At 41.0% G+C, this 24,664-nt stretch overlaps 1 protein-coding gene across 1 annotated transcript; it reads right to left on the bottom strand.

Annotated features, from left to right (window-relative positions):
* Window positions 1-11: 11 nt before the first annotated feature.
* On the bottom strand, window positions 12-19,137 carry ZRSR2 (zinc finger CCCH-type, RNA binding motif and serine/arginine rich 2). The gene is made up of 11 exons (XM_080575799.1): window positions 18,514-19,137; window positions 16,972-17,051; window positions 16,788-16,884; window positions 16,395-16,503; window positions 15,965-16,051; window positions 13,810-13,848; window positions 11,890-12,005; window positions 8,732-8,945; window positions 6,312-6,367; window positions 6,017-6,126; window positions 12-5,345 (listed from the first exon to the last, which is right to left on the bottom strand). The coding sequence occupies exons 1-11, from the start codon at window positions 18,558-18,560 to the stop codon at window positions 4,864-4,866; spliced, it is 1,437 nt and encodes a 478-aa protein (XP_080431925.1). The 5' UTR covers window positions 18,561-19,137; the 3' UTR covers window positions 12-4,863.
* Between the last annotated feature and the right edge of the window lie 5,527 nt (window positions 19,138-24,664).

A 24,664-nucleotide genomic window follows, 5' to 3' on the forward strand; every position in this document is an offset into this window, starting at 1 on the left:
TCAGTGCCAGCTTTAAAAAAAAGGGAAATTTTATTACAGTGCTTAACCTGCTCTTGAGCACTTTATTAAAAAAATGTGAGAGAATACTGTGTCCAAGATTAGTTATTTACATCCATTTAAATTCTACAGAAAGCAATAAATTAGCAAGTTTTTGGAAGGCTTATCACATTAAACATGGAATTTATTAAAGTGGATGGTAAATTGTTGCGGTAGTGCCACTTCACTTGAAGTTAAAACAAATCACATGTTGCTTGAGAGAGGGTTCTAGATAATACAAGCTCACTGTTCAGTTCCATACATGGGATTACGAACATGTCAATGCAGCATTCACAGTCCTAAGTCCTAGTCTCATCCAAAAGTTTCTCTTGACTCACCTGCTTTCCAGCTTTCTGAAGCAACTGAACTGCCTGATGTTACCAGCAAAAGCATAGGGAAAACTTACCATCTTTAGGGCATTCTTTAATGTGGACGTAAAATTTTGTTTCTTAAATTTCCTATCTTAGCTAAAGAAGGGGGGGAAAAAAAGCTAAGGAATCCTGTAGAATTTCTGAAGTGTTAGGCAAGGGATTGTTGGCCTGAGTGCCTTCACTGTGATCACTGAATCTTCAAGTTGAAGAGGCCTTCTTAAACATCTGCTGTTCCTTTTGAGTTAACACTGGGGTGATGGTCATGCTGTGGCTGCCTCCTTGCTGAATTACCATGTTTATGGGTTATGCTTGTACAGCTTGCTTTCTACTCAGTCCAGTAGCTTTCTGAACGGGATTTGTCAGATACTTTTTTTTTTAAATGTGATAGATGCTGTATTCAGCTGATACATCAGAGCTGAATAGAAGGATGGGTGGAATAAGTGTTTTTTTAATTACAACAAGCTTACAGTGACAGCAAAATCAGCTGCATTCTTTAAGTGATATAAGAAACTAAATTGAGCTTTAAAGTTTTTAACTAGTGTCTAACTTTCACATTTTTAAAGTGCTGTTACAGAACAGGAAGCAACAGCATCTCTGAGCAGACTCCTGTATTTCTTCTGAAAACCGTTACTTTGCACTTCCCAAAGATGCTGCTACTGGTACAGGTATATAACCAGTAAACATCGGGGTAATTACTGATAACATGGTAACATGCAACATGTGGTAATATGCAACTGAATCAAGGATTGTCCTCCTGAAGGGTTTAAAGCTGAAACGTTACTCAGAATGTTTTCTGACCACTCATTCCATCATTAATGGAAAGTGCCAGAGAGGAAAGGCCTTCCTGTACGCTTGTTCCCGCTGTGTGAAAATGCAAGTCTTGCATTCGGCATGTGAACACGTGAGCCCTTCTCAGAGCTGCGCGGTGGTAGCTGGCTACTCAACAAGCACAGCAAGCATCAAGGAAAGGGAAATCACCTCAAAGCAGGCACCGGTGAAAACATGAGGGTGTGCTGCTGGCAGAAGGCAAACTTATTTCCCAGGTGCCTAAAGGGGCAGGGATACTACTGGTGCTTACAGGAGTAGCTCCTACCCCTGTCAGTGTTCCCTTCTGCCACAGGAAGCGTGCTGGCTTACTGTCATGAAACACTTCGGGTAATCACCTCGAGCGGGACGGTTTTCATGAAGTAGTTGGACTTCCACGTTCAGGGTCCTGCTCAGGTACATTACTCCTTCCACAGAAGGATCGGAGCAGCACCTGCTCCCTGCCCTGACTCCATCAGCTGGCTGCCCGGCCCCTGCTGCTGCCCTAACCCCCTTCTTGCAGCTCTGTGTCAACACCTGCTTTCATAATCAATCCAAAGCCTCTTGGTGATCCTTGCACAAATAAATTTAAAAAAAAAAAGGACTGAAAGCAACTGCCTTAAGCAGTCATTAAAAAAAAGTAGTAATTCAATAGCTACTAGGAATTCACTTTATAAGGTCCTCTTATGTGGATTATGCAGAATAGTACATGGTGAGAACAAGCTATTCCTTGCAAATTTAAATCCCTTCTGTGGTTTCTGGGGTTCTTCCCCTTTGGAAAAAAAGAAAGGAGCTTAACATTTAAGGACTTCTAGTCTCTTTGTCTCGTCAGAATAAATAGCTCACTCAGCTAATAAGGAAACACAACCATGCATATGACACTACTTAAGATTATGAAGTAGGGAAACTACTGAAATACATGAACTCTTAATTTCAAAAACTGGTTAGAGGCCAGGTTTCATGCTAACAAATGCAAACAAAATGTCAGATCTACAGCACTCAATTTCTGTGTAATAAGCAGACTGCATGTGAAACAATGATAATTACAGCTACCAGTTCTACAGCGCACAGGTGCAGCCAGCACGTTGGATCCAGACCTCAAGAAAAAAAGCTGAAGCCTCAGCCATTAGAATAGCAGAAATAAAGTATATTTAAGTTTTACATGCATCTCTGAGCAACGTTTTTAATTAAGAACTTTTTTTTTTAAAAAAAAGATAAAATACAGCAGCTCAGCTTCCCTGATCCCATTACAAAACCGTGGGGACAAGGAGCCTAATTACCTGTGGAATTCTCACATGGGTCCTAGTTGGCGCTTGGTTTCTAGTCCTAGAGTGGTCCGTTTCATTTATTTCACCCTGCTTGTCACAGATCTTCACAAAATCGGCATCCTACCACCCCTTTCACTTCTGGTCGAGCTCGGTGATTCACTTCCCTCAGACAATGCTCAGCAACAGCATGAGCGGCACGCTGCACGGCAGGAGATGTACAACACACCGCAGGTGGCACAAATCAACTTTTCTACCCGAGAGCCTTAACCAGCAGGCTAGTTCACCAGAAGGCGGGCTGTGGGAGCGAGGCAGCACCAGTGAAGTCATCTTACTGGCCTGCTGGTGATGCAGCCCAGCAAGTGGGGAAGGCCAGTTCAACTGTACCGGTTTGCCACGTTGTGCACAAGTGCCCCAACTAGACAAGTGAGCATCTATGAAAAAAATAGAAACCCTGGGGAAAACATACATGTAAGATCTAGGCAGGAAAGATACATTATGAGAAAGCAGTTGTCACAAATTTCTCAAATACAATTTAAAACAGTGCTGTCTATCCAGCAAAATCTGCCTTTCAAATGAAGTTATTATTTCAAAAGTTATTACAGTCCCTACGTCTGTTAATAACTAAAACATTTAATCAAATTAACTAAGCTACAGTTCTGCCTACAGTTATGACAATATATAGTGAAAGTTGGGTTTGAACTGAACAACAATATATAGCACTTCTGTTGTATTACTCCAAATTGGACAACAGTTACACATGAAAGAAGGAAAATGTATAATCAGCATGCTAGGTGCAGTATGCATTTAGAAAAGCAAAAATATATATATATATATATTATATCCAGAAGCAATGGTCATTCACTCTTAACTATCCCGGGGGAAAAAAATGCTTTTGCTATGAGGAACACTACACTGGAATTTGGATGTCCAGATTTTCTAAAGAACTTGATGCTATGTTGTTGAGTCATAACAAAAACTTATTTGGGAGCATTTCATGCCTACTTCAGAGACTTCTAACTTAGCAAGTGGTCTGAACTGTACTCAGAGGCAGGAGTCCCAAGTTCTTTGGAGAGGCTGAAGAGAGAGAGAACTATCTCTGCGGACAGCAGACACCTGGGGCACCCGCACCTTCAGGGCCACAAACTGCTCTCTCCAAGCATAAACAGACATCGAAGTGCCCGAGTTAAAAACGTAAAGTTAAACAGTGTGAAGTATAGTCCACTTAACAGCACAAATCTTTCATTTAAAACTGAAGAAATAGCTAATAAGAACTTTGCTAACTGCAGGTACTCCGCTAACACAGCTGTCATTTCTAAAAAGCTTCGTCCCGATAACCTCATTTTTAAGTACCCCTCTCCACCTTGACTGTAGGGAAGCTAGGCAGTAGGGTGCCTTAAACTGCAATATAAGCCTAAAAAAAGGCTTGATATCAAGTCCTTCTCTCACAAAAAAACTGAAATATTACTTCAGGTATAAAATAATACTGAGTTTCTTTAGCCACTCTGCAACATCTCGAGCCTTTACAGCTACGCTCCCATCTTTAGTTACCAGATTTACACTTTTCCACCCACTCCATAATAGGTTAGGCAGGTTGTTTTGAACTACAAATGGTATGCAACCAAGAAGTATGCAAAGTATTTTCTGCCTTCACTCCAGGGATTACAAGTGATTGGTCTCCACACTTACTTGGGGATTAAGGTACTGAATAAATTGATTGTTTTCCTGTGTAATTCCTACTTGGTTTTAGTCTACTGCAATCCCTACAGGCAATTAGCTCAGCAGCTCAGTCACAGGAGAGAGAAAAATCCAACACTTATGACCACAAAGCTCCTACTGGGCAAGTATTGTACAAGCAAACAGTGAAGCCTTTCAGATCCCTTTTCTCCAATGCATAACACGATTATGGTACTTTGTCTACAACGAGATATCCCATAAACATACGGTAAACATAAATGGCTGTCTTTTACACAGACTTCAACTGGCAGTGTGCTGTTGTGTGAATTGACAGCACACTAGCTGTTCTGTACTAACTCCTTACAGGGACAGTAAACATTTAACACACACATTACACAGAAATAAGCATATACCAAAAAAGCTTTACTTCTCTTCCTATTTTGTATTCAGTATGCATCCAGATGTTGCAGTAGTTCAGAGGGACAGAGTAGCTAGAGTACTTGACATTTACACCTTATATAGGACTTAAACTTTTAATTTTCTGAAGCTTAGCACACAGTAAACTAGGTTCCTTTATTAGGAAGAAACATTTTAATGTGCAAGAACACTTTATTTGAAACTCAAATGTATCTGGTGCCCTATTGGAAAGATTTTTGTCAGCTCTACATTTGATCAACATTTGATCAATTAGCAACTTCTAAGATTAACTCTCACTTTGTTTTGGGAGTTTCACTATTTTTTCCTCTGCTGCTTGATCTCTTTTTACCCCTACTCCTGGATCGAGAAGAGCTCCGACTTCTGCTCCGACTACGTGTTCGACTGTAGCTTCTGCTGCGGCTGCGTCCTCTCCTCTTCCTTCCTCTGCTGCGAGACCTCCTCCTTTCTCGACTCCTTGACCTGCCAGACCGGCGCCTCCTCTTGTTTTTGCGGCGATTCTTTTTTCTCTCAGATTCTCCGTTTCTGCGGTAAGAATGATCTGAGCTTGGGCTGCCCCTTCTCCTTGACCGGCTGTAATAGTCATCACGATGGCTTGATCTGTTTCTCCTCTCAGAGTTTTTAGACAACTGATTAGTCCGTTCAGGAGAAATACGTATGTCTCTATTGGCCTCCCAGAACTCATTGTTCGGATTTTTGAATACATGAAGAAAGTTGCAGTGTTTCCCTCTTGGACACTTCTGCCTTTCAAATAAGCCTGCAACAGATCAGGGTTTGCTTTTTTTTTTTTTTTTTAAATGAACCAGACCTGTTAAACCTTCATTATGCACCTACTGGAAAAGAAACTTTCTGAACTTAATTTTGCCTCCTCCAACAGAAAAACAAGTATCTGAACGCCTACCAATTTAATTCACCCAAGATTATTTTTACGATACGTACTTTTCTTGGAATTAACCTTCTAACATGTTTTTAAGACGGCTATTACGGCTTTAGCTTAAAACTATTTTCATAAATACTTTTAGTACTCTAAACTTTCTAAGAATGTAAATATAGAGAAGTCAAATGTAAGTTACTGCTAAGAACTGTTGATGGTTGAGAAACTATTGTTGCTTTTGAAAGAGATAAATTTGTATTTTCTGCACTTCTGCTTTAGTGTTGTTATTATTTCCAAAGCTGGGATCTACGTTTTCTCTTCCCGTCCAAGCAAATCCACTAGGATGATTCAAACACTTAAGTGACATAGGACAAATATTCCCTTTCCTTCCTAGAGCTACACAAACAAGTAAGCATATTTGTCTTCCAAATAGAAATGAACTCGATCTGAAGCACTGGCTGAATTAAAGTGACAGATTAACTCCCCCTTTTTCACTTCTACATTAACTCTTTCATTAACACACGTTCTCTTTTACAAGCGTTTATGTAACTCACCACAAATGGCAGTCTTCCATCTTGTCACAGGACAGAATTCACAATGAAGCTGCCGGCCTGCATACCATCGGCCACTGAATAGAGCAAGAGCTGCCTGGCAGTCCTTCTCCCTTTAAAAAAGAAGAAAGAAACAAACAAACATGTAACATCATCACTGTACAAGCATTTAGGATGTTAGTTACCAATTTTAGGCTCCCATTGCAGTATGAGAACAGATATTTGGATTATACAAACAATTTTCATTACTGGGCTTTGGAGTTTAGTTCTAAAACTTGGTAAGACTATGAATACTTACGACTGGTACTGGACATACACATTTCCTCGCAGGTGAGGCTCATAGTTGCAACTGACCTAAGGAGATCGAAACATTAAGTTAGGACACCTGAAGGCTGATGCTGTACAGCAAGTCACGCACGTGAAGGTGGCAGCCATTCTGATTTATGACAGCACATCAATATGAACTTGCATATTATTTTCTTCTAAACATAGTTTTAGTCAAATGTGATGTTCAGACAACAGAAAGGCCTTCTGGTTTACGTTTGTATGTTTGCAGCATTTTGCTTTGATTAACACTAGGTCCTCTGCTTCAGTTAGTCCGAAAGGCAGCTTGTACTCCATTGTCTTGCACTTAATTCTGGGCCAACCCTACTACGCGACTGCCAAGTCCTGCTCTGAAAACATTCGGTAGTATCCCCATGAGGAAATGTGGGATTCATTATGGAAAAAGAATCTTTAGAACAATTTACCTTCACAGCATCCCTGTGAGATAAGTTAGAAAAGCTGAAGTCGCTAGCTTTCACTGGACAGTTCTGATACACCATTTTTCACAATAATTTAGCATTCACAGTCTATCTGGACCTCACAAAAATACACAATTTAACTTCCAAAAACCTTGTTACTGGTTACTAGGGATGCTGAGTCGGGCAGGCCCAAGCTGGTTAGGACCTTGTTAGTTCTCCAGAGCAGAACCATGAGCCCAGCCTCTTCTGCCCCCAGGCCTCTTCCAGTATCGGCACCAAATGAGGCAAGCAGCTTCTTTCATCACTGGACCCTGCCTGACCCTCAGAGAGTACACCTCTGGATTAGGCAAGGGCTTCAGAGGCAACAAGGAGCAGTTATGTAATTAAATATTACAGAGTAAACAGTCACAGTATTTGAGATAAATAGCAATGTCAGTGTAAGAACAAGTAAGAATGACCTCACCTTCAACATGTTTGGGTGGGAAAAGAAAAGAAGGGCATTTTGTCAGAATCTGCCAGATTCAGGAGTAGCTTCCCAGAAAGAACAGTAAGAATAAAACCCCGTGCCACGTTGGAAATGGAAGTCAATTGAAACAGGGATGAGTATAATACGATTATAAATGGTAGGAGAGACTCAACCACGGCTGAGATTCCAGCTGCCAACACATAATTCCAAAGCATCTCTAATAACATGAAAATGCCTTTGAAAATCAAATTACAGTTGCACAATTACTTCAGAAGCTACAAAACCCCACACTAGAAGCTCTTACCCCATTATTAGCCACAGGGATCCAAGTATGTGCAACTTTAGCAGATAGTTGCACATAACACAACAAAGATACTACCTTAAGGATCCGAGTTTGATGGTAAGACAGCGTTTCAACCCACGCTCCAGTGGGAATCTACATCCCATCTTCTACGATGGAGTATTGCTGGCTAATATCCCTCGAGTCAAAATAAGGTGGGATACTCATCCAAACAAGTAAAGGTTTCTTTCTTACAACCTCATTATACAGCTATTGAAAATTCACTTTTTTTTTTTTTTTTAAACTTAACTTTCCTCTTGCTTGAAATGCTAATTTCTGTTCTAAGGCAGCTGTCAGTACAGAGAAACAAAAGGAGAAAAGGCACAGCATGCCTCCTGGTGACTACAGAAAAACACTTAGGAATGGCAAGCAGAAAGGGATGCTGTTACAAGGAGCTTTCACCAACCAAGCTGCACGTTTTATGACAACAAGGGACCGTCAAAATGCAGCATTCATCTCCAAGGTCTCCATTTACAGGACCCTCATTTGTCCCCCTGAGAAATCGTAATATAAATAGGAAAAAAATTCAGGAAACCAGATGCAGAAACTAAGGCTGGATGACACATCTCAACACCATTTACACAACATACTTCTTCGTAATACAGCCATTTCAAATTAATTCCTGCTACTGAAATATCTGCTACCTTTTCGGTTCATTGCCACTTGAGTTTATTTTATCTAACCAGTTCTAAAATGACATTATTTGGGTATTATACTCCAACTACTTTTTGTATCTCCACAGGATCATTCCTTTGGTGCAGCTTTAAGTGGCACAAATGCACTAGCCCAGATATCTTTAATACTGCCTAGCAGTTTTAATCCATGGGCCCTCTGGGGCTTATCACAGGCTAAGTAGAGAAGGGACTGTGAGGTTAAGTGGACTGTTGTTCTGTATGAACACCTGGCAATATAAAAGCACTAGCTTTTATGACAGTTCAGGAGACTAGCAGAGAAGATTCACCCAGAATGCTCTGTAGCAGCGGTTGGAAGTTTACAGGTGCCGTGAGAGATGCACAGTTTGCAGCAGACACCAGACAGTTCTCTCAAGTGTATGGGATTTAGCTAGAGCATGCTGCACAGAATTCTCCGAAGGCTAGTAAAACACAGCTGATGTGGTATATGTTAAAAATTGAAAAAAGAAAGACAAGCTATTACACTCCTATGCATACCTTGAATTGAACAACCTTCCCCACATTCTGAAACTCAGGGAGCACGTCCTCGTAGAACTCCAGGAACTGCTGGTAGGTTTCCTCGTCACTGTACTCGAGGCTCGCATCGGTGTCGTAGTCATCCCGCCGGCACTGCTCCATGCCAAAAGTAATGAACATCCCTCGGACAAGCAGTGTCTTACTAGACGTTGGGTAGTTATGCTTGCGAGAACACCTGGATAGTTACAGAGAAGAAGAACAAAGAGGATTTGCACTTTTGGCAGAAGATGGACCTGTTGAAGCTTCAAACAGCTGCCATTTTGAGAAAGCTCCTACAAAAGAAAACCCACTAGTGGAAAATCAAAGTTACACTGTTATTAAAACAGTGAAGTTTGGAAGTGAGTTTGCAAATAATCTTAATGCTTTCTGTCAATCACAAATATATTCTTACATTAAAAAAAAAAGTCTGCAGAAGATATAGATACCCATAACATTAAAAGCCAAAGTTGCAAGGCTTAAATGCATTCCCCATTTCTCAATGGCTTTACAGAAATACTGACAAGTCTTTACAATATTAAAAAAAAAAAAAAAAAGTCCCTGCTCTTCGTTTTGCAAACTGAAGAACTTTTACTGGTAATGTTCTCAGCACACAGGGAAGAGGGGGTCTGTGAGGTGGGAGGGGGCTGAGGAAAAGAAAGCACGTCTGGTCCTTTAGTTGGATGAATACCTTATTGTTTTTTTTTTCCATTTAAAAAAACCTGCTTATTATATACAAGTCATAGCTTAATCTGCACCTTCTGGGCAGCCATAAAACTATTAAGATCTCCCACGCTGTCTACCATCTTCAAACTACCTCCCTCACAAAATACAGTTCTCCCCCACAAACCTTTAGATTTGGTAAGAGCACTGATGCTAGCCCCCATGTTTATTTCACTGTGCTTTATGATCTGTTTCAAACACTTCACAGAGTAACTGGGTCATACGCTCTCCAACACATTTCTTCTTTTCATGACATGATCAGAGCAACAGTCAGACTAGTCTGCTCTCTTATCTAGCAATGGCAAAGCACAGACAAACTGGGGGAGGTCAGGTCTAAAACCAGTAATTACAACCTAGACTTAAGACAGAAAGTTCCCTCTGCATCTTGCCAGCTAGGAATTGACTCACACGTTCTGATTTACAACTTCGAAACCAACCAACCAACCAAAAAAAACACAAACGAGACAATGAATTTGATCTTTTTTGATTTGAAAAGCGACCTCATTTCACTGGTGTTTGTATTACGGAACACAAAATATTATACCCAACCAGTATTGCCTGTACAAAGATAGCACATGACAGAACAAAAGCAACCCCAAGGAAAACAAATGACCCAGAATTTAGTATTGCTAGAAAATAATTAGTATTTATATTATTGTGATTATTTGGTGGTAAGGGATGGACCAGATGATTTTGGAGGTCTTTTCCAACCTTGACGATTCTATGATATGAGTCTAAGATCGTCTGAAAAAGTTTTGTCTTCTTCAAGACATAGTGAGCTTTGACAAGTCAGTCATTATTTTACTAATAATATCAGCTCTCAATTTTTCACCACTGTGGCCCATTTCAGCTTCTACCCTATTTGTTCGCTCCTTATCCTGCCTGTATCTTGGTCCTTCTGCTTGAGGCTAGCAGCAGAGGATGAAATGACCAGAATACGAAGGCAGTATGTTATGTGAAGACAAAGAAGGAAGATGAAGGAGAGGAAACAACTACAGGTGAGAGAAGGGCAGCATACGATGTTTCTCAGTACTTAGTTACAAAGCTTATGCATAGTTTGCAGCAAAACTGATTTATAGCCAATTCATAGTTAACCCAAGGAGGTTACCTCCATTAAGTACCTCCAAAACAAAAATTAGACTGCAAAGATTACAAAGAACTGAGCATTAAAATTTCAATAGCAATAATGCTGTTTGCAGTGAAATAGCTGCCCAAAGTTTTAATTAGGCATTCAACACATATTTCAGAATAGAAACAGATATATGGGATTGAAATTTCTGTAGAGTTCAGTAATCACATAACTGTCCACAATATGCATCACTCTAAAACAAATTACTTTTAGGAGAAAGAGAACTACAGGACACGGATCACACACATTTCATTGATACAAGTTAGTTAAATGGCCTTACTCATTTATGCTGAACATTCATGTAATAAGTATCAGAGTTTTTCCCTGCTGATCTATTGTTCCTCCTTAACGCGCACAGAAATGAAGGGATTTTCTAGCCAGACCCTTCATTTGGGACACCAATTTCAGTGATCACTGATGGGTCTGGGAGTACAGGTTCATTTACGCCCTTGACTTCCTCTGTGTCCTCTGGCAACAAATTTCACAATTTGTTTCCTATGAGAAAGATTTTTTTGTTGTTTTTAAGCTGGTAAATGCTTGGGGACACCTAATTAAGCTGTTTCATACTAAAAGCAAATAATCCTTCCCATCCTGCTCATGACTTCAACGTTCATCTACCACAGCTCTCTTCCATCAACTCTTTGAAAGTGAAGAGCCTAGATGCATTAGCCAGTCCTCCTACAGAAGCTGCTCCTCATCTCTCATCACCTTGTCGTCCTTCCTCTGTTCTCACCTTGTACTGTATTTCCTTTCCCAGACAGGGCACCCACAGCAGTATACAAGAACCAAGAATGAGTGTATCACACGTTTAAGAGTATACAAATAGGAGAATTCTGGAAGCTACTACAACATCTTTCCCAACTGTGCAGATGTACCACAGTTTTGCTTTAGCTGACATCCTCCTATTTATTTATTTATTAAAAGATGCAGCGTATGCAAACTAATCAAGATAAAAATCAACATCTGACATGTCAGGCCTGTGCTAATAGCAGAAATCAAATGTACTCTGTCTGAATGTATCTGTGCATCTGCCAGATCTAAGGTAAAGGCAGTCTGGCCAGTGGAACCAGAATGTACCATCAATAATGTGCCTTAACAATAAACGCTTCAGTTCCAGGCAGTCAACAGTTTTCCTTTCAATGTCTAGTTCCACCATGAATAACAGAACCCCATCCAAATAAATAAAAGTGATTTATGAAGCAAGATTTCTTCAGTTTGCACATAACCTAATGAAGTTGCTTGCCTCTCACCTCTCCAAAACATTCCTGCTGGTAAATATTCAACTGATTACCTGTCTCCGAATCGGCAGGAACCTGTTTTGATATAGAACGGGCAATTTGCTCTGTCCTTCTCTGTTCCTATGTTCTCTGGGGGCTCTGGGTTATGCCAGGACACACCATTCTCCAGCTGTGGAAAAAAAAATTAAAATACATATAAGTTAAAAAATTAAAAAAAAGAAGAAAGATTTAGTATCAAAATGAAGCTGCCAATTAAATTCACAGGCAATTACGAGCACTGCATTAGTACAAATGCAAGCTTGAGCCTATTTAAGCTTTTATTTTTTTAAACAAAAACCAACCAACCAAACCCAAAGCTACCCAGTGCCTTGGGTCTTTGGTGATGGAGGCCCCTTTTCTTGATAATTGTGCAGTTTTACGAGCAAGTCTATATTCGTAATTATGTATTAACAATAAAATATAACCAAACCGTGTCTTTTTTTTTTTTTTTTTTTTAACTTCACCGAAAGAAAAGAGCTGTGATATTTGCTCCTGAAACAACAATTTCATTTATCATCCACAAGAATTACAAATGTTGGGACAGTTTATTTTCATTCAGCTAAACCAGTTAGCTCCTTCATGCCAGCACTTATTACACCTGGCAGGTAAAAGTCTAGGACTATTTACTTATCTGTCCTTGCAAAAGCTTAAAGCTCAGTAATACTATCATTTTTTATGCTGTTAGGAAAGGCTAAATAAAAGTAACCTGCCAAAGGCCATAATTAAAAAGCAATTAAATTCACAGGTAGCAGTGGAATGAAAAACATCCATACTGCTCAACTCAGGCCATCACATTAAGATTTCTAAAATTCAAATCAGGATTATCAAGTTGCAAGCATTGGTTGACCATGAACAAAACAGGTTTTAAGAAGGTAATTTTCATTAGCCAAAAGATCTGTAAAGCTAACTAGCCTAAGCTCTCCTTTTAAATTAATTGAAAACTGTTTATTTATGAGCAGCATTTGACTCTGCCACCAGTTCTGCTCATGACTCTCAGCCATAATTTCCCCTCAACAAAACAGCACTACCACTGTTCATGCTGCCGAAGTAACTGAACCCTGAACTGATACCACATGAAGACCAACATGCAATATTTCTGTCTCTGCCCTTGCAGAAGTGGCTGCTAATACATCTTCAGCACCAGTCGGGTAATAGCTCTGAGCATTTTTCTACCCATATTGCAAAATAAAGGTTTAGATTCCCTGCCTAAGAAAACTCCTTAAATGCAATTCAGAACCGAATGTAGCTAATAGCAATCAACCCTCAACAGGTAACTAGGTTAAAATTTAATTTTCAGACTTATGCAGAGTACAAGTATTCACAAATTTAACCGTATCAGGTTGTTCTCTAAGGAAACAGGAAAAACTGAATTCATCTTCTCTAAGTATCAAAGGAAGACTGCAGTTTTCCTTACTATACACAGCTTGAGAACCACATTCTTCCAGGCACTCCAGCAGTTACCTTCCCCCACACAGTTTTCTCTCCTTAAGGATCTGTGCTCTCCTATGCTGCTGAATGTTTTTTAAGCAGATGGGGGATTCTAAATAAGACAACTTTGTCTTGCTACCCAGAAGGACTGACAGATTTATTTAGAATTCTAATTCAAAAATCCACTGTTCCTAGGTCTGTGGGTCAGGCGTTTTGTTGTTTTGTTTTAAATACAGCACACAGCAGTATTTTCAGATTCATTTTTGACTCAGACCTCCTGAACAGGAACGAGCATGCACAAATGCACTGCCATCAACCAGCCAGAAACACACTTAATTATGTTCCACCCAGTAAATAATTGTTTACTGCTCACGCAAACCACTACATATTGAATTTATTCAGGCCATTAGGTTCTTGAGAGCAGATGGACAACACGCTACAAGGCAAACACCGGATGGCAATTAAATTATTTTTCAGTTCTTTTTTCAAAAAGACGCTGAGCGTACCTGGCTTTCGGCTTGATCCAGCATCTTCTGCACAGCTGCCTATAAATGGTGCAAACACAGGACTAGTGAAAATCCCAAGGACACACAAAACATCTGGTTTCTTTAGTTAAGAACCTAATTTACAGTACTCAATGATTATGCATAATGAAAGTTTCATGGGGTTTGCTTTAAAAACAGACGTTTTACTTTGCTTTGTAGCATTTCACATGGTACAAAGCTGTTAAAGGATACATCACACTAGACTTTCATGTGGACAATTTTCTAACCTAAATGCTAGACAACCTCAAAAATTTCACAGTTTCAAAAAAGATAATCATTGAACTACTGAATACTTAAATGCATCTCTTGATCTAGTACTCAATCTAGTCACAGTTAAATTTGTAATCATTTAGTTGTGCTAAACTTTTTGACTTGGAACATCCTACGTACCACAGAAAAACACACTGCTTAGTAAGCCTCTGTTAAGCCCAAGTTTATAACTGGTAAGAAATCTTAATATCAGAAACCTGGTAAGCTTTGCTGTATCTAGTCTTTCAAACAGAGCATAACAATGAGGATATTCTTTCCCTTCCCTCCTCTAAGTGGGATGAGCAAAGCAATAGACACACTCCAAGACTAGCTGGAAATTAGTTCTCACAAATTATTCTAGGAAATTTCAAGAATAAAGACATTTAAAGATAGCCAATGCAAGAAAATACATTATTGTTGTTCTGATTTGGAAGAGAATTAATCAGATCTAAAAAGAGGAGGAGCAAGTTAAAAAAAAATACAATTCAATGTGAGGAAGAAAAAAAGACACAAACCCAAAATAACTATTTTCCCATCTTAAGGGGGAAAAAAATAAACCTTTTCTTTCAATCAGTGAGTCAGAATTTGAATAAACTGCAGTTTGAAGAGACAGGTCTAATCAATTTACTAACTTTCTGTTGCTGAAATGGGTGGCTCCACTCCCAGCTGAGCACTCACAGTATCCCTCTGAGCGCATGTCAATGCCCTCTATGAGCCAATTTAGCTCACTAGACCAGTAAATTAGTAATCCAGAAAAACAAACAGAACAAAACCCAGAAAACGGCTTCCATCTAGTTCAGGAGACAAAATTAGTCCTCTGGAAGCTTGGGCAAACCCAGACACAAAGAAAGGGAAGGAAAAAAATCCTGCTGTTACCATGGTATAGTTCTGGGAACTCTACCTCAACCTCCAACAGGGGATGAGACCAACATTTTCTCTCCCTACTCTGCAAAGAAAGGAATAGATACATAGCAGAAGAGGAAGACTGGCAGGAAACACAACTGCTGTGTTTTTTTCATTCGTCATGGAAGTGTTATGTAACTCGTGACATTAAGTGCAGCGATTAAGTGCAGGAGACAATACCACGTGCTCATGTCTCCTCTCCTAGCGCGGCTACCAGACACGGTATCAAGGCACCTCCCAGGAGCTGTGCTAAACTAGAATCTTTTGCTAATGTGGAGAAGCTGATGTGTCACGGATCCTGGGAAGCTGCAATCACCCTTTACTGGTGATAGGCCAGTCCTCCCTTTGGATTTCCATACAGGCATCTTACATCCAGGTTATTCGACTCCTAAAACTTAAGAAGAATGTACACTTAGTGTTATAAATGAAGTGTTATAAATGACTATTTTCAGTATAACTTTTTTCCTCCACTCAGGAAACTCTGAAAAAAAGATACGTCCTGTTGGATGAGTCAGGTAAAGAAGAGCTGTAATGTATCTTTTGATTAAGAACTCTGTTAAGGAACAGCAGCAACGTAATTCCATGTCCTCCCTGGGAATTTTCTTCAATACTGATCATGTTTAACTGGGACATTAAATAAGGATCACCTTTAACATAAAGATGTAAAGAAGTGCACATACCAGAACCTGCATTCACAGTGTGCCTTCATGTTTAACTGATGTAAAAGAGTACATATTACAAACAACCCGATGATTTAGAATTAGTTATCCTCCCAGGTAAACAGAGTTGCTAGCTCCTCTTTAACAATGAAGAATAATTTCAGCAACTTGGAACTGAGAGAAGTAACTGAGACATTTATACACTCGCAATTAGAATAAAATCCGCCTTCAACATGCATAGACTCGTGCATCAAATAATGCGAGAGGATATGTAACACGTTTATCCTCCCACTGCCAGGAATCACCTCTCTTTCTCTCTTCTCCTGTTGCTTCTGCTGCGCGACTTCTCTCTCTTTTCTTTGCTGCTCTTCCCATTCTTCTTTGATCTTTCTCTTTACGATAAAAGAAGATTTTAAAAAGTTATTTAAGGAAACAAATAAATACTTTATAATCACTACAGTCAAATTCAAAACTATCATGCTGTATTGTAACTCCTTGACCATAAAGGTCTCAGTCAGTCATAAGCCACTAAATCTCTGAACAAGAATCCATTTAAAGAGTATTTTTGTCTTTTTAATTTTGCTATCTAGAATGAAAGAAACTACAGAGCTTAAACTTTCAGACTTACCAACATCAACAAAGTTGCACACACTGCAGAACAGTAGAAGATATTAAACGAAGATTTAAGTTTTCCTTATTACCAGGCACAACTATAACACTCAGTTTATACATCACCTCTTCTTCTTCTTGACGTTTTCTTGCAGCCTCTTCTTTTTCTTTCTTAAGCTTGAACTCTTCTTGGGCCTTTTCTTCTCTCAGCAACCACTGCTCATGCAGTTTTTGTCTACCAATGAAACCAGATGCCACTTAGACAAATTTTACTGACTTCCTGCAATTGATATGCATATAATTCAAATTTATTAGTTCAGCATTAACTACAGTTTATCTAATACTCTTTAAAATAGAAAATCCCATGAAAGTCATTCATGCATTAGAAAAATCCTGGGTAGCATAAAACACAGATTAAGAATTCTATTTTATAAAATATATTGAGACTTTTCAAATTGTCAAAATGTAATTGACTAAAAACCTATCTACTAAGCATATACTAGTTTCTAGCTGTTTCACCTTTCTGCCTCGAGCTTTTTTTCCTCTTCTTCTTCTTCCTCTTCTTCCAGTTCCTCCTCTTCCTCCTCTGACACTGATTCATCTTTTTCTGTAGCTTCTGAGAAAAGACACAAAACAATGCATCTAAATAATCAGATGTCACAGTCAGCAAAAATAGACAACATATGAAACTCTTCGCACTTACCAGAGTCTCTCAGTTTGGCAAGTGCCTGCCGCTTTTTTTTCCGCTTTTCTTTTTTCAGAATAGCTCTGTATTTTTGATGGCTGAAGATGAGAAATTATTTACGTTACTATACCCAAACAATTAAGTTTTGCTGTCATACATACACTGAATTACATCAGCAACACCAAACCTCACAACTGCAAAATTAATGAATATTCATATGAAACAGTAACTCCACAGGAGTATCTGGCATGGTAATGAAATCCGCAACTATGCCATTAGAACTGCACGTTGCCAGCAATAACGACCTCACTGGGAACCAACACACAGTCTCATCCTTCCTGAACTCTGCAGGGCTTAGCATTATCACCAACTTCATGAAATCTCCCCTAGAGTCTGACCTTTGGTTATTAGGTAAGATCTGGGAGAAGAAATTGGGCGTATCCTGGCCTGAAGCTGTGATACCCCTTTCAGAATATTTTAGTCTTCCTCTCTTTTTACATGGTATGAAATTTTAAGCCTCTACACTTCTATCTAGATATTCTCCACAGACAGCAGTTTTAATGCATGGCTATGAAAAGCACACGTAACAGTTACCACAGATAATTCTCAGGTCCATTTTTCCACCATTGAATCTTGGCCACACTCGTGTTTTGCCTGAAAACTTGTCTGATAGCTCTGCTAGTCTGTTCGGAAACAGCATCTTGTTTTCATTATGGTTAAAATCCCTCCAAATATCTAATGATCCCTTCACACCAAACCCTTCTTTTTGTTTTTCCTTCTAGCTCCACTGTTTCTGGCCAGTTCGCAGCAGCAGAACAGCAGGGATGATCTTCAGCGCTTCCCATCCCGCCACTCAGAGCGTTGTCAGCAGATCAAAATCCTGCCATTTCGGGACGCGCAATTTCACAAGGCTCCAGAGGCGCACCTCAGACAGCCCCAAACTCACCTCCATCTCTGAGTTCGTGCCTATTTACGCCCCCGCCGCCCGCACAACGGCGCGTGCCACTGACGGCAGCGCGGTGGTTACCAGGGAGCGCAGCGCCTGCCCTCAATCACCAACGCCCCGCCGCCCGGTCAGCCTTCGGCTACACAAGCCCGGCGTCACCTCCTGTCACGCCAACCGCCCGGGAGCCACCTCGCCCTCTCGGCTGATGCCCGGCACTGACCAGAGCACCCCTCCCGCCCAGCGCCCGCCTCTTCTCAGCTCCTGCTGCGTGGGGCTCAACCCCGGGCCAGCGCGGCACCCCCCGCACAGCCGCACCCCCCCACCTCCCGGCGCCCCTCCGGTGCCCGGGGGCTCCCTGCCGGCGGAGGCGGCCCCCCCCGACCCTCTCGGCCCCCCCCGGCCCTCAGGGCCCCGGCGGCGGGGCGGCCATGGCGGCACGTAGCTGCGCCACTCCCGGGCCCGGCCGCGAGGCGGCCTCAGCGCCGGGCCCGCCGCACGGCGGCACCGCCGAGCCCCGGCCGGGACCGGGATCGGGCCGCGGCCCCCCCGGGGCACCCCCCGGGGCCTCCTCCCTTCGCGGCGGGGGCGGCGGGGGGGGCGCGGCCCGGCCTCACCTCAGCTTCCCCAGGGGGGACTCGGGCAGCAACATGGGCGCCGCCATCTTGCGGGGCCGACGGGACGTCACGTGACCCCGCGGCGGAAGGGCGCCAAATCCCTTCCGGCGCCCCCGGGAATGGCGGCGGCCGGGGGAGGGAGTGGGGGCGGGGAAGGCAGCCGGAGGTGGTTGTGTCCCTCGTGCGGCTGCTTCCGCCGATATTCGTACGCTGTTAGAACTATAACGTCTGTAAAGTTCACAAAACAAGTCTGAAACTGTTCCTGCACGCCCTAAAAAGCGGGATGGAGAGTGCAGCCGTTGCTCCTCCCCTTCAAAACCGTTTGTTAATCAGGGGGAACGCCTTAGGAAGCACTGCAAATCCCAGTTTCCTTAAGTTTAAAAAGTAAAAAGGTGCACTCCCCTCAGTCCCTCCCTGATACGTGTCACAATTGAGTCCTTCACTGTAATACACACACCAATTTCCCAACCCAACCGAGTAAAGCGCTGCATGTGGTGCCCAGCATCGCGGCTGGGCTCTTTCCGTGCACAGTGGGTTGTGCTGTGCTGGCAGTCCCCAGCTGTGGTAACTTGCCAGTTACCTGCCTGTGTTGCACCAGCTACTTGGTGAAATACGCCTGGAAAGGTGATGTGGGCAATGCCCACCACTAGGTATCCTTTTTTTAGAGCCTTTTTTAAAAAAATCTCTTGGCTGATAGATGGCTGCTATGGCCTAATGGCTTCCCAAAGAGCTGGGGGAAGTCAGAGCTGTGTAGCTGGGGCACGCCAAGCAGGTATGTTTGTGAATTTAACTGACAAAACCGATACGTTCTCATCATCCTGTCTGAGGAATCCTATCTCTCATGATTATGTACACATTTCACGGCAAGATATGAGCTACAATGTGCAGACCAGCACAGATTAGATGGGGCAAAATTTGCAAGTTGTCAGTAATCAGTTGTTTGGCAACAAGCATTATAGAAGGCAGCATTTGAAGGTAAAGTATATGTAGGCTTCATCTGGCCATGTTTTACGTAGTCATTAATAATGTATATCATTGATTAATACCTAAATTATTGGCATAAACCCCAATGCAGGAGCTTACTTTGTATATCCTAGAGGTGTTAAACTGCATAAATAGTCCAAGTGAAGTGTACCCGAGCAGGCTTTGTAAAAATCAGACTAATTGACTGTGCTGTTCATCAATAGCATAATGAGTGTCGTATTTATTCTGGACCTCAGTGAAGTTATTCAGAGCAATTGTGACTACTATAGTCAGCAGCTATGTTTGCCAGTTGATCAATGAATATTCAGATGATGACCTTTCTACTAGTACTTTACCATGTTTCAGATTATAGATTGTCTTTTAAAATGGAGTTGACATCACTATTACTTTTACTGTTTGCTTGTGCAGAACAAATATGTAAAACACACAATTTGCTGCATTAGATACAGAAGATGGCAGTATTGTGCATTTTAGAACTGATGAACTATACACATTCATGAAAGTTGTGAAAAAGCACAAATGTTTCATAAATCTGATTTTGTTAAGGAGCTACAACTATAACTTTTTATCCTCCCTTTAACAGAGTAAATACCATAACAACTCTCCTTTAAATTGTCTGTAAGTCGATATTGAGAAATTCACTCATTTCTTTCATTAGTATTGTACATTTCATTATGGCGTTTTCCCAATATATTTGTGGAAATAACTGTCTTAAGATTATAAATTTGAATAGTGAAAAGGAGGATCTCTTTATAAGACAACACAAAAAAACATCAGCTATAACAGACATTCATAATTCTGGAAATGCTTCTGCAACAGAAATAAAATAATTGCATTTTTCTCCGTTTTGTTTATTCTTATGGATTATGCATGTAGCAACCACCTGCTATTCAAGCATAGGTGCAGAGTTCCGTGTAATTTAATTGTTGCAGCGCTGTGAAAGTATTCATGTCAGAAAGAAACAAATATGACCGTTCCAGCTTGGCAAGATCCATTCACGTATCCAAGATAACGCAGTCTTCCAGTAGGTAATTCTTAGCCCTTACACTGGGTTTGGAGAACAGAGGGCTCTTCAGACATGGCTTATTTTTGTGGAGACCTTCAAGAAGTTCGCATAACTCGCTCTTGCATGTTTCCCAAAGAAATATATACATGCACTGTATGGTTATATACATGTCCCATCACAAGAAGGTAGATATGAGCTGCTCTGATTGTACTTTGCAGAACAGAGAACGTTTCTCATACAACCTGAAACTACATACCATATTCCATTATAAATCTACATGCCTTGTAAGATATATGCACAGAAATATATACATACAGTAGGCCAGCTCTGAACCACAGTACAGGTATCCCATTTAGCACACATTTGTGCTTAGTGGCCACGTGATCCCTCTGGCTTCCATTTTCCTCATATTTCCCACCAGTGCAGGCAGATACAAAGTTTTCATTGTTTTTTTGTTGTATGCCCAAGCCTTATGGGAAAATAAGGAAACAAGCAAACAAACAAACAAAAACATTTAATAGTCATGCAGTTTATTTTAAAATAGGCTATATCCTATTTTTTGACATACACTTTTGTAGAACAGCAGTACCTATTTTATGGAAATATACAGCTTTTATTTTCCTGTCTGAAGAAAATGGAACTAGGCGAATATGTGGGAAGTGACAGTAAATCACCAGCGTGAATTTGGTTGATTGAGAAAATGTGTTTTTTTAAGGAGACACTCAGGAAGTTTTAGGGCCATGGCTTGTACTGTACGGTGGTTGGCGAAGTGACAGCGACAGCAGCAGCACCGTCATTTCCCACCACGCTGGAAGTTGCTGTTGCTCATTCCCAATGCTAGCCCCACTGTGGGTGACCATCTGTGCTTTTCACTGCAAAGTGCATGTTTCAAGGTGATATATGCAAAATCTAGAGAGCACATCTTTCCCACACCTGCTGCCTAATCGCTGCACTGCTGTCTCAAGGGGTAAATGATTTCTCAGACACTGTGTACTTCTGTGAGCCCTGATAAAAACTCCGTGGCAATGTAAGCTACTTCTCCAATATTATAATGATGACTGTGATTATGGGTCCCATTCCACACACAGTTCCCAAAAATATTAATAGAAAAACTCCCATTCAGTGAGACTTAGGCTGGACCTATAAAAGCTGACACTGGTCTGTTTGGTGCTGCTGGCATTCAGGTAGATCCTCATCTCACCAGCTTCCGAAGACTGCAGGGGATGTGCGGCATTGCGCTCGGGGAACTGCACAGCACCGTGTACAGCCAGCCTGCAGTGCTCTAGGTACATTTCCATGAGTGACTAATGCTGACAGTAGCACATTGACTCTTTCCTCATAAGAGTTGAACACAACTATTTAAGACTAAAGATTAACTTCCACAGAGTTTAAAACTGTTAATTTGTCAAATTTGAAAACTGAGGTTAAGTTTGGCCATAGCTGTTAATTAACTTATATGATGGCTATCAATATTTTACTTTCCTGGGATTTTTCCATTTCAAAGGCATTGAAAGAAGCAGAAAAGTACCTTGCTAATCACATTGAGAGGATGGAAGGGTTTTATTTGTTTTACCAAGTCATATGCCTCCTAGAAATTTCAGTCCTTTCTTCATTTGTTTCGAAGTCTGAATTACGGTATACTGTTAAGTATATACATACAGATAATGCATGAACTTCTGGAGGTCACAAGGACGGAAAAAAATGATACTGCTATTTTCAGCGAAGCAGACAAATTCACTTCGTGCAAGAAGGGAACTAGTTCCTTGCACTAGTTCAATTTTATTTTCAAGTTGCAGATTGCACATGGGATTCTGCATGGCTGTCACCCGTAGCTCAGCCGCAGTTGGAAAAACAAAGTTAATACAAAAGAGGAACTATTAAATGATCAAGTACATCAAAATACTGAATTAAAAGCATGTTCTGTTTGCATGTAGATTGTTGTTTTTTCAAGCAAACTGATATCTGGCTGATTAATCAGTAGCAAGCAAAGGCAGATGTGCTTTAACAGTGCTACGTTATCTGGCCAAAATGGGAGAAAAGAGGCTGGGCAGAAAGTAGCCCATACAAGTAGGTTTATTGGAGGGATGTAAAGTGGCAAAATGTGTGTCTTCCTACATTATGCTGGTATTTGTAACCTGAAAAGTTACAGTGCTTTTTACGGCAGTGTTAAAAAATATGGTGGGTTCGAAGAGAAGTTAGTTTCCTGCTAATATCCAGTCTAGGTGTGTCCACCTGCCTTGTTTAATAAAAATAAAATAAAATAAATAAATAAATAAATAAATGAAAACCATGCCAGCTTTGGAAAAAGATTTATAGATGTGCAGCAATCAGTTGTTTATGTGCAGTGGTCTGTGTATGCACAGCTGAATAAGCGCGTGGGGCATCAGTTGGGTGCATCTGGCACGCATCCAGGTCACTCTCCGTGAGCTGTGAGCTGGGGCATTCATCACACCACCCCTTCTCCTGGCCTCCTCCCCTCACCACCAGGAAAATCATCCGTCTTGCTGCTTGCCAGCGTGACAAAGCAGTAAAATCAGCCATCCTGGCTGGAAGTCAGCAGCTGTGATCAGGGAATCCAGCCTTACCCTCCGAGGCTGTTCCCGCTGGGCGCTGCGTGCCTGCAATGTACTTTGACACTGGCTCCATGTGTTTCTAAGGAAAGAACTGATTTCCAGTGGCCAACAGCAGGGAGAGGTGACAACACATCACAGTGGCAATCGGCTCCATCTGCGTGTGGGAAAACAATGCTTTGTTTTTCCACCATCTTCCCGTGTACTGCAGTATGTCCTCCACAGAGAGAGCAGAGTTCAAGCTCTCGTTATTGAAGCAACACATATGATTTTAGCATGAGGCTAACGAGGCTCAGAGTCTTTTTAGATTTTTTAAAATTACACATTCTACAGAAAAATGGTAGTTTTTCATGCATCTGTGTATTTTTAGTGCTCTCCTTTTGATGCAGGTAGACACAGTGTGTTAGTTTGAGCCATCATTAGGAATGAATAGGTCACTTTTTTGTTTTCATAGACATAGATTGAACATCTAAGCAGATAACAAATCCAATAGTTTTATACTCAGAACCGGTTGTCTAGAGAGAGTAAACAGACGGCCAGGAATCAGCTTGATTTAATGACTTTTAAAGATGGGGTATCAATTCCTTTAACAGTGGCTTCTAAAAACAAGATTAAATTAGTGAATCAGTAAATTCTCAATTACCTGAACGTCCAAGTATCCTTATGTAGTAAATAATGATTACTGTCCTTCATAAATTCAGTCCCATGGTTACATAAAATATTTTCACTGGTAGCCATTCTTGTGAAGGTCTTTGGGTCTGCAGTCTCAAGACACATTTCTCAGTGCTAAAGGGCCGACTGAAAGTAATTTTGAAGAAATCTTCAATTTAGGAACTAACCATTAATCATAATGGCTGCAGGGGGAATACAGCAGCAGAGTGCAATAAAATAATCCTGTCTTGCTGCCTAGATTGCAAAGGCTGTTCACCTCTCCGTGAGACATTTCAGTTGCTGAATTCATTCTCTGCATTTATTTCTTTGTTTGGCTAAGAGCATAGAGTACATCATTAACATATTTCCATACATGTGTGCGTGTGTGTATACACAGCGTCTTGTGCAAACAAAACTAGAATACATCTTTATTCGATATGCATACATGCTTCCCCATCAAGTCCTTCTATTGCACGTTCTCTCATTCCAGTTTCTACTGTAGCGACCCTCCAATAGCAAGAAAGTACTTCTCCGCCTTTATAACTTTTCTTAGTTCTAAGCAATGTTTCAGAAGTTGATTTTGTTGGCACAGCATCGCTGCAGGTGAACCTCACGCGCTGTGGGTAACAGCACAGCATCTGGCCACCAGAGCTGCAGTCTGGTCTGGCATTAGGTGTCTCAGACATCCTGTGTATATGTGTCTAAAATCACATGCGGGGAAAAAAAAACACTGTGTAATGCTTTGCATTATTCTGTACAGGAAGAAAGAAAATTAAAACCTTATAACAGCTTTTTTTTTTTTTTTTCCTTTTACTACAGATAAAGGTAGTAAATAACTAACAGAAGACAGTTGTTTCTAGTGCCCGTTTTAGCTAAAATAACGGGGGTTAATTATTAAACCTTTTACTTGGTTGCTCACTTGTGCTGCTGATGCTTTAAT

This window comes from Anser brachyrhynchus, assembly GCF_964034855.1.
Source record: "Anser brachyrhynchus genome assembly, chromosome: 1".
Classification (NCBI taxonomy): Eukaryota; Metazoa; Chordata; class Aves; order Anseriformes; family Anatidae; genus Anser; species Anser brachyrhynchus.